The 10,761-nt window shown below is 33.9% G+C and overlaps 1 protein-coding gene across 1 annotated transcript in view; it reads right to left on the bottom strand.

Annotated features, from left to right (window-relative positions):
* The window catches only part of LOC106460726, a 145,943-nt gene that overhangs the window by 59,030 nt on the left and 76,152 nt on the right, over positions 1–10,761 (bottom strand). The window contains exons 14-17 of the mRNA XM_022386515.1: positions 6,485–6,595; positions 3,880–4,095; positions 2,109–2,193; positions 348–508 (exon numbers count right to left, since the gene is read on the bottom strand). Coding sequence (XP_022242223.1) covers positions 348–508; positions 2,109–2,193; positions 3,880–4,095; positions 6,485–6,595 — 573 coding nt within the window. The remainder of the gene's footprint in view (positions 1–347; positions 509–2,108; positions 2,194–3,879; positions 4,096–6,484; positions 6,596–10,761) is intronic.

Below are 10,761 nucleotides of genomic sequence, written 5' to 3'. Positions count from 1 at the left end.
GCCTGTGTAATTGATGAATAAGAATCAAAGTAAGAAAGGCGATCTGTTGCTTTGAGAATTTATTAATGATTTATTCTCAATTATCTTTCTCCCACTACCTATACAGTATTATACAAAAAGGACTACAGTATTCTCAGTCACAATTGTACAGACATCACTATGAAAGAATACACTGTTAAAAAAATTTGAGAAACAAAAACAACACAAAAAAATTATATCTGGAAACATAAAGTTTCTATTATTCTCATATAAGTACACTGCTCCAATCCCTAAAGTAAGTCTTACTGTCAGTAAAGTATTGAATAATTCAAATAGCCATGAATTTTATATACATAATATTCACTTACATGGCTTAAATTTTGGATTAAAAGGTTTGTGAACACAGATGAAGGGTAACTTCTTCTCACAAACACTAGATGTTATCTTTAGATCAATATTTGTATTGAAACATACTTTATCAATGGAAGATGTGTCTGATTCCCATCTTCCTGTGAATTTTTCTTTTGTTCTGAAAACAAAAAAAAAATTAGCCTGAGTTCTATATGTATAAATACACAAACATACATATTCATAAATACATACATATATATATATATATACTTCAATATAGTTACCTTACAAAATATGTTTAATTTCATTACTTTTTCACGTAACAAACTGTGGTCACATCTGAAAAAACAGCTTAGCATTTTATTAGTTATTTGACTTACTGCCAACTACAAAACTTATGTTTGTCTTGCCTATTGATAAATTGGATTTTTGACATGTCAAAAGCCTAGAGGGAAAATGAAATTCTTGCTTTACAAACACTTTGGTTAAGTTTTGTGGTAAGGTGTCAGAGAAACCTCTACAAAACTGATATGTTAGTCTTGAATGTTGATGAGTGGGAACTCTGACGTGCAAAAAGCCTAAAAAGACTTTGGAATTCTTTCTTTCTAAATACTTGGGTTAAGTTTTGTGGTAAATCTTGGCAGACGTTTATGGGTATAAACGTCCTGAATGAGCTTGTAATCTTGTATCTGTTGGTTTGGTAGGTCTATATCAGTTTTCCTGAAATGCAGTAAGAGAGTTGTGCTCTATACACAGCATGATCAATTGACTTGGACTGTATAAATCAGGGAGATATGCTTATTATTTTGTTAATTCTTGTGTTTACTAGCTGTATGGGTTTTTCATAACTCCTATATGGCAGCCTAGCAATGATTAATATGCAATGTTGAATTATACTTGTATAACTGCACATATTTTACATTACACATGGACCAGTTTGTTTCTGCTGGAGTAATGTACATCAAATCAAGTGAGAAATATAGCAAAACTCTTGGTAAAAGAGGGACAAGATGCGTAAACTTCAAACTCCTTGCAGGTGATAGCTGAAAATTTCCCAGCCAAGACCTCCATACCTGAAGCTTGTGTTACGACAAAGTAGTGCTAACTGGAGCTAGTTGTGACAAGAAATTCCAAGTCCATAACAAAATGAAGGTAAGTTTTCTTGACTATAAACTACAGTAAAGAAATTGTAGAAAAAAAATTAGTAAAAACATAAAAGCTTTACTTCGAAAAGAGATAAAAAATTTGCTACAAATGAAATGTTTGCAGAAGACCACTGCCTGACATGAAGTGTTGGTTAGGAAGAATCGAATAGAGGGAGTTACATGCATCAGGAGAATGTATTGCACTTCTATTGGTAGAAGTTTGTTGCATGATAATTTACATGCAAAAATGCAATGCACCACACTGATTGTGGGGTAGGTTGGAGTTTCAAGGCTTGTGGCATGTGAAAAAGTTTGCATATAGAAGACAGGGCTGAATGAGACTAGCTATTATATGAGTGGAGGTAAAGGTACTGTATTGGAAGACATGGAGAGCCATGACCACAGCTGTGAGAGTGGTTAATTTTGTAGAAATAGAAAACCCCTATAACCACTATATCCATAGAAAAAGCCACAGCAAAAGTCTCTTCATATCAAGCCCTACAAATCCCTATATTTTATTCCAACTTTTCTGTATTTCCAGAGTTCATATAAACTCTGTTTTCAGCAATTCCACAAGTTGTCTGATTGACACAAATATTCATTGTTAACACTAAATATTATTTAAATACTTACAAGTTTAATGGCTTGGGATGGAAACCTATATAATGCAGAACGTTGTCAATGCTCTGTATTCCTATCCAATACTTGCCAAAATTACCTGAAAATTAAAAAATAAGACAATTGTAATTTCAATTTATTTAAAAATTACTTCATTCTTTATTGCAGGTTTTATTTTTAATGAGCCAAGTTTGATTAAGTAATATAGGTTTTTAATGTAACTATCAAGAGGAAAAAAGAAATGTGTCCAAAAATGTTTATTAATTAGTTCTTGGTGATGCAATCCCATAAAAGTGGAGAACAAACTAAATTTCAATGCATATGTAGCAGGATATTTTACAGAGTAAGTCAGGTCATTAAGTATAATACCCAAACAAGCAAAAAAGTATAGTTTCATAAAAGAAGGAAATAGAGAAGTATAAAAATAATAGCCCAAACTTGAGAAAGAACAAGCTAATATATTAAATCATAAATGTAAAAAAAGCTGAAAAAGTTTTTGATGAATAATGTAACATAAAAACTGCATAAAGCCCATTATCCAAATCAAAAAGATCCACTGAAAATCTTAACATGAACAAAATATTGTTCAAAAATCATTGGAAAATAAAGCAAAAATTAGATTTCAACAAATACCACTCGAAGTTTAGAATAATCAAATATAAATAAATTTCAGCCAATACATAAACAGCTTTGAGTGTATCAACAGCTGTTATAGGTATTATATGCACCAACAAACAGACAGCATTGTATAATAGGTCCAGAGGACAGCTTTGACACAGCCAGAAAGTAGAATAAAACCCATCTACAAACAGGAAGAAATATCATAAAATTCTAAAACCTAAGAAACTGTAATTCACAAATATCTTTTCATAGCTTTGATTTTATTCATTTCATTCTTGAAAGCATAACTTGCAGTAATTCAGTAAATCAACCCTATGTGCACATGTCATGGCCTTTTACAGAGTGCCATTCAACATTGTATTATGTATTTGATATCACTGTTATTAATCATTCATTTTACCCAAAACTGCTGAATTATTGGCAGTTCATGGTAGAGGAGAGTAAACACCAGAAACAATACTTTAAAGAGTGTTGTTCCATAAGACACAAGAAGAAAAACTTGGATAAATGATAGTAAAGAATAAATTGACATGTCTAATCAAAAACTTTAATAGTTTATTTTGTGCACAAAATAACCTAGAAAGTTTTTGTTTAGACATGTCAATTTATTCTTTATTATCACATAACCAGAAACAATATACAGAGATACTAAAAAACTGTAGATATGCATTTTGTAGGTTCTAGAAGTTACACAAATGCAAACTATATGATGGACAAAAGTATTTATATTCTTCACATAAACATCACCTTGCACTCTTGACTTGTCAGAGTCCGAGTCAGACTGACAGTGTCAAATTGGAGATATATCTTTGGTACAACTACTTTTGTAACACATCTGACCATCTGTGTACAACAGACTTGCACATTTTACTAACAATTTGCCACATTTCATGTAGTTACATGTAGTAAATTCAAAATTAGGGTCAACATTCCTTCTCCAATACTAGGTCAGCCCACATGACCAACCCATGTACATTCAGTTAATAAACATCTGTAAAACTCCTAAGAGTCTTTTTAATAACACAAATATTTAGACAAAATATTAAAAAGCAGTTACATTTAAAGAAGCCTTGGTTTTGAACTTCCTTGGGAATGTAACAGTTTTTAAACATAAGAGAAAGTCTAGAGTAATTCAGATATGAATGGGGAAAAAATCACCACTTACCAAACACTTTTTTTAATTCATCAATTTTTTGTTTCTTGTCTGACAACTGAAGTAAAGGATCTAACATATCTGGAGTCAGAAGATATGCAAAATCTTTTTGACATTCATTCTGGGCTTCACTCCAAGTAACTGGATCTTGAACTTCTCTCATACACAAAAGTGAACCAGAGACATTCTTGTACATGTATCCTAGTCTACATGATGGGCTATCACTTTCTAAATGAGTAAGATAAAAATTAGTAGGATAACTAATATATATAAGATGACCCTACTTCTACAAATCATGGTACTCATGAGGACCACGAAAATCAAGAAGTTTTATCAGAATCTGGCCAACATGATGAACCATATACTGGGAGAATTTAAGATTTACATGAAATATCAGGAAGAAATGTCTTCAAGACATCCTTTTACAAAGTGAATAGAATGTGAAGCGGTTTAATTAAAATAATTCATGAACTACATACTGTCTTTCACAAAAGGCTTTTTCTACAAAATTACCAGCTTCATTGATGTTACTGTTGCAATCTTCATTAATGTATGGTAAGATGAAGTTTGCACTTCCTTATATTCAGATTTTTAAACAAGTATAATTTTTCTGATTAAGATATGATTCGTTAAATATAAAATGCATCAAAAAGGAACAGTCATGTTAAAGCTTTAATGTACAACAATATTGTTTTAACTAAAGAAGTATAATCCTAGAGATATACTGAAGATATTGTATTTACCTTGTATCTTGCTATCGTTTATTATAGTAACGCTTAGTCATACAAAACTTTTGTGCAAGTTAAAAGTTTTACAAATAGATAATGAGTTCAAAGAATAAAAGATGTTTCATTCACAAGTTCAATTGTAACTTTTACAACTTTCAATCACATTATTGGATTGAGAGAAAAAAAAATAAAGTAAAGAACTGACAGTTGTCTTGAACTAACACACTGAAATATTCTTCATACTTACGATCTGTAGTATCAATATTTGTAACATATTTTTATTATATAGAATAAAGTTAATTTATACTTATAATGCACAAGATTTAGGTGGTACTGTCCTTCAGATTTCCCAATACACTATACCACAGCTTTATTTTTCATGCATATTATGTAATATGAGTGAAGGGCATTTCAAACACTCAAAAATGTTTTTGAAGTACGAGTACAGAAACCTTAAAAATAATCTTAATGTGAAAAGTGGTGCAAACACTATGAGATAAACACATATACTAAATAAGTTAGTGTCTAATTTATGGCACATAACTTTGAGCAGATACTTTAAATTTTGAAATTAAATCAATATGCATAACATAATTTGAGTCGGCCGAGCATGACCAGGTGGTTAGGGTGCTTGACTCGCAATCTGAGGGTTGTGGGTTCAAATCCCTATCCCACCAAACATGCTCGCCCTTACAATGCTAGAAACTGGGTTTCGATACCCATGGTGGGCAGAGCACAGATAGCCCATTGTGTAGCTTTGTGCTTAACTTCAAACAAACAAACATTTCTTATATCAATTATAAAATTCTGCCTTTTTACTTTAGAGCACAGAAGTATGAGTACTTTTCATAAAAAATAAAATTATTAATATTAATACTGTAATGAGTTACAGAATGACATTGATTTTCACAAAAGTGCATTTATTGAGTATAGGAAAAAAAACTTCAAATATGTATTATCAAGAAATAGAAGCATTCAACAAAACCTTAGTGATTCTACTGAATGAAAAAAACTCTGAAACTTTCATGGCTATATTTCAGTTTTCACACACATTAAATTAATTTTATTACCTAGAACTACGTCTGATATTATTCTTTCAATTAAAAAAATTACAAACTTTTCATGGCTGCAAGTTTACACTAATTGTATTTATATAATTATAAGTAACTCTGAATTAAACAAATAAGGGTAAAAGCATGTGTTGCTTTACATTGACAATTCATAAAAATAGCTTAGAACATACTTTTTCATCTGAATATTACTGCGATATATACATTTTCAAATACAAAGTTTCTATTGATGAATCCCTGGTGATACTGACCAGACGTGGAGTGAACTAAAAGCAATGCGCATTACTTGCTCCATACATCAAATCTGGATGTATTATGATAAAATGGTTTGACACATATAAAAACACAAAATTTACAGATTTTAATGGTCAATAAAGCACATGCTTATTGTGTATAAAATTAGTGGTATGGGTTAACATTAGATATGTTGGAGTAATAATTTCATCCAATATTGTTGACACTTAACTTCAAAATGATATAAAACCACTCACCCACATACAAATTGGCCACCTAAAGTTACTAATTAACTTTGCTGTTCATTCATTGTTTATAAACTCACACATGCTCATCTGAGCAAATCAGTTGCACTCAACTAATCAGTAGTTTGATCTGGACACTTTGTTAAAATTTTGCATTTCATTCTCTAATTGTTTTGTTTGTTTTCAATTATGCACAAAGCTACACAAGGGCTATCTGTGCTCTGCCCGCCACGGGTATCGAAACCCGGTTTCTAGCATTGTAAGTCTACAGACATACCACTGTGCCACTGTGGGGCTCATTCTTTAATAGAAAATATGAATAATAACTATCAAAACATACCCTCAGTAATGTGGTCTTGAAGTCTCGCACACTGAGAAGAATCAAAGTCAGACCATCTGGAACCACGAACAAAGCTAGATTCACAAGCACGGAGGACAAGCTGCCATGACTCTGTAACAAAAAGATTATGAAAAAGTACAGAATTTATGATTACAGTAACTTCTTACTGACATTTTAAGCTATATAACTTTGATGTATGACAGACTTAGATTCTGCTTACTCAAAAATACCATAAAGATTCATTCAAAAACACTAATGTCAGTGATTGTTACAGCAACAAAATAAAATCTCAAACTTCTAATTGACTACTTTGTTTTAACATTCACAGTGTTTAACTGCGATTCCTTAATAATGACATGCGACTTATTACTAAGTCTTACATAGTAAGTAATGTGCATAATGTTTATGTTCAATGTATATTTAATCAAAAAATTAAGGCAAATTTAAAGATAAATAGACTTAAATATGATAAATGGTTCATATGTTACTCAACTACTAAATATACAGACTCTATGAAGAAAAGTGTTTTAACAAAACCACATCATATTCTATCTAGAGAACACACACAGTCCTCACTTTCTATGTTAAGAGTGAGAATATTTGAAATCTAAATAGTAAGGTGTTTTAAATAAGGTTCTTTCCTTATACACATACAATAATATATCCACTTTTTTCCCCATAAAATTCTAAAGGCACAAAAAGGAGCTTATTAGCCCATCAATGATGTCCCTTCCAACTCCCAACTATAACCACCCTTACTACTCATGTATTCATCCAATCTTTTCTTAAACTCTGTTAAATTTTCTGCCTCCACCACCCTTGAAAGCAGCTTATTCCAAAAGCCAACCACACTGTTTGAAAAGTAATACAGTCTGAACTGCAGGCAAATCTTACACTGCCAAAATTTGAATTTATGACCCCTTGTACTATTGTTTTCACTGCTAAACACAAAAAAGTTTGATGGATCTATATTATAAATCAAATCCCCTCTGACCCTTCTCTTCAGAGAAAACAAGTCTAGAGAGTTTAATCTCTCCTCATAGGACAATCCCACCATCCCAGGTATCATCCTAGTGGCTCTTCTCTGAACCCTCTCCAACAATTTAATGTCCTTCACGAAAAAGGGAGCCCAAAACTGTACACAGTACTCTAAATGAGGCCTTACAAGTGATTTATACAGTGAAACAATAATATCCCTTATCTTGTATTCAATATTTCTATGGATGCTACCTAAAATCCTATTAGCCTTATTGCTAGCTATAACACACTATCTAGATAACTTAAGTGATTTTTTTATTATAACATCAAGATCTTTTTCTTCAACCACAGTATTTAGTGTATTCCAATTGAAATTGTAACAATAATTTGAATTGTGAAAACCTACATGCATCACCTTACATTTTGGACAGTTAAACATCATCTGCCATGTATTGGCCCAATGCATCCAATGATCTAAATCTCCCTGTAAGTCTGCAGCATCTTTGATACAATTAGCCCCAAAAATCTTAATATCATCTGCAAACTTCAATATTTTGTTAGTCATTTCAGAGTCAATATCATTAATATAAATCACAAACAGCAGAGGACCCAGCAGAGAGTCCTGAGGCTCACTGCTTGTAACTGTGATCCAGTCAGATCTAACTCCATTTATTACCACTTTCTAGCCAATTTTCTATCCAATTGAATAACATTTCCCCCACACCCACATATTTCATTTTTCTAACAAGTCTTTTGTGAGGCACCTTATCAAATACTTTCTAAAAATCAAGATAAACCAAATCCACAGTATTTCCTTCATCAACTCTTGCAGTAACATCCTCAAAGAATGTCAGAAGATTTGTTAAAGAAGATTTTCCCTTAATGAAACCATGTTGGCTCTTTGATACTATATCAAACTGCTGTAAGTGACTCTGCAATGCATCTTCAATCACATTCTCCAAAACCTTTACCACTACTGATGTAAGACTAACTGGCCTATAATTGCCTGGACAATGTTTATCATCTCCTTTGAAGGTGGAGGGGGCCAGTGAGGGCATTATCCAGATTATCCATACAGAAAGCATCTCTATAAATCATGGGTGTGTTAATAGTAGATTGGCACCCTAGTGGAAGAACCACATTACATCCAGAACAGGAAAGCTCTTCACCTGGAACTTAATTCGTGTACTGTGGGTGGAATTTTACACAATTTGTCATCACTAGTGGCCAGGCCACAACCAGATAGCCAAGATTCCACTAATCGGGGTTGGAATTATAGGGCCATGGTTCCTATATCCCACATTGGTAGCTAGGGAAATTGGACTGCATACTATATATTTATATATATTTATGAGTATATTCTAACCTGGAGTCATAGAGTGATGCATTCCAAGCCATCAGTATCACGATAAGAAGGTAAGCAACAATGAAGTGGACAAACCTTCTTCTCAACTTGAAGAAGTCCAAAAGGCAACACTCCAGGCTCTGGAATTATAAACACTCATCCTCATTCCACAATCGTGTGGGCAAGGTAAATTCCACTTGTCCCCAGAATTATGAGGAGGATGTGAAACAAACTGTGCTCAACCAAGGACCCAGAATGGGACCACTCTGCATTCGGAATTACAAGGAGAGAGTGGACCTCCTTCCATGAACAATATACTGAACCAATATTGATCAAAAAGAAGAGCCACGCTCAATCCAGCTGGATAGCTGAGCATCAAATCTGAACAGGTATTACGAGGAGGCTCTTGTATAGGCTGGTGCCTCTCCTACCAACATCTGGGAAAAAAATGTCCTAGGACCAAACTTCATCCTCTTCTCCAAGAATGGAAGAATTCACTCTAACACTCTGGAGAAAAAGCCTCGGTCCCCACCCCAGTGACTGGAAACCGGGTGTGGTAAGAACTCCCTAGCTCCACTAGTAGAATCTGGGGAATAATGCTCATTGGGTAACCCTGGAGAACAGTGCTCTGGAAACAGTGAAATAGGTAAACCAAGTTCCCTAAATTTTTAAAAACAAACCGACCCCAGTTTATTCAATCCAATGATCAGCAGGGATGGGCAGGATCCCCTTATGCTTTACTCATGTTGGTCAGTGGTAGCAGTCCAGCATAGTGTAGTAATACCACCAGATCAATCTCTAGATGGTCTTATGGAACACCACACTTCTACAGAACCTGTTACAACCTGTATAAAGTATATCAAAGTTGTAGTTGCTTGTGTGGAATTGGTTCGATAAAAGCACACTTGCCTGGGCAACACTCACCACAGAGTGGGATCCTCTGAAAATGAGGTAAGAGACCCTTGAAAGGTAGCAAAGAAAATACTCTCCCCTCTGCATAACATAGCAGAAGAGGTTAAAATAGCTATGAGGAATAGGCAAAAACTCTCAGATGAAGATACTACCAAATCGTGTAAATAATGTATTGGGAGAGGTCCAAGTACTAGTTTGCACAATGTCCTTCAACGGGCAATTGAACCGGGCCAATAATGGCAGAGAAATGTGACAAATTTGATTATACATGACTCACATAAGATTCTTTGTCTTCAAAGAAAGCCCAGAATAAAAAGTCATTGTATAGAATCTCTAAATGCATTAGTGCAGGCAACAACACTTTCAAGACCCACACTGAACATGACAATGATCAAAATCTAATCAGACATAAAAGTGAGAAATAGTGATCAGATGAATCGATGAAAAGGATTTATCCCGTTTCCTGTTTGATGTGTCTTGGGTAAGAATAACTGGCTGGAAGACATAGATAGAATGAGAAAGCAGTCTGTGGACAAACAGTGCAAATCACTCCAACTGGCCATGTCTGTAGGTCAGCAGCAATGAAAAATAAATTATTAGCTAAGATTTTATGGTATTCTAATTGGTATAACATAAACAAAAAGTAGTATAATAAAATTTTGAATGTAGGACACTAAAACCTTGTGTCATGCGCAGTAAAGGATACCTGGGGTTAATAAGCCCAGACCATGAAACATTGCCCTTTGAAGAGCAAGAATGACTAAAACATTGTGTAGAGAAGCCTTGTTGTCCATGCATACACCCTGAAATTCCTGACTGTTGCTATATGCACCCTATTTCTGAAGCAAATCATTCGTAAAGAGATGGTGGCCCGGCATGGCCAGGTGGATAGGGAGCTTGACTTGCAATCAGAGGGCCGCGGGTTTGAATCTCAGTCCCACCAAACATGCTCGCCCTTTCAGTCGTGAGGGCATTATAATGTGACGGTCAATCCCACTATTCGTTGATAAAAGAGTAGCCCAAGAGTTGATGGTGGGTTGTG

This window comes from Limulus polyphemus, unplaced genomic scaffold (assembly GCF_000517525.1).
Source record: "Limulus polyphemus unplaced genomic scaffold, Limulus_polyphemus-2.1.2 Scaffold1, whole genome shotgun sequence".
Lineage (NCBI taxonomy): Eukaryota > Metazoa > Arthropoda > Merostomata > Xiphosura > Limulidae > Limulus > Limulus polyphemus.
This window is presented reverse-complemented; position numbering and strand designations above follow the sequence as displayed.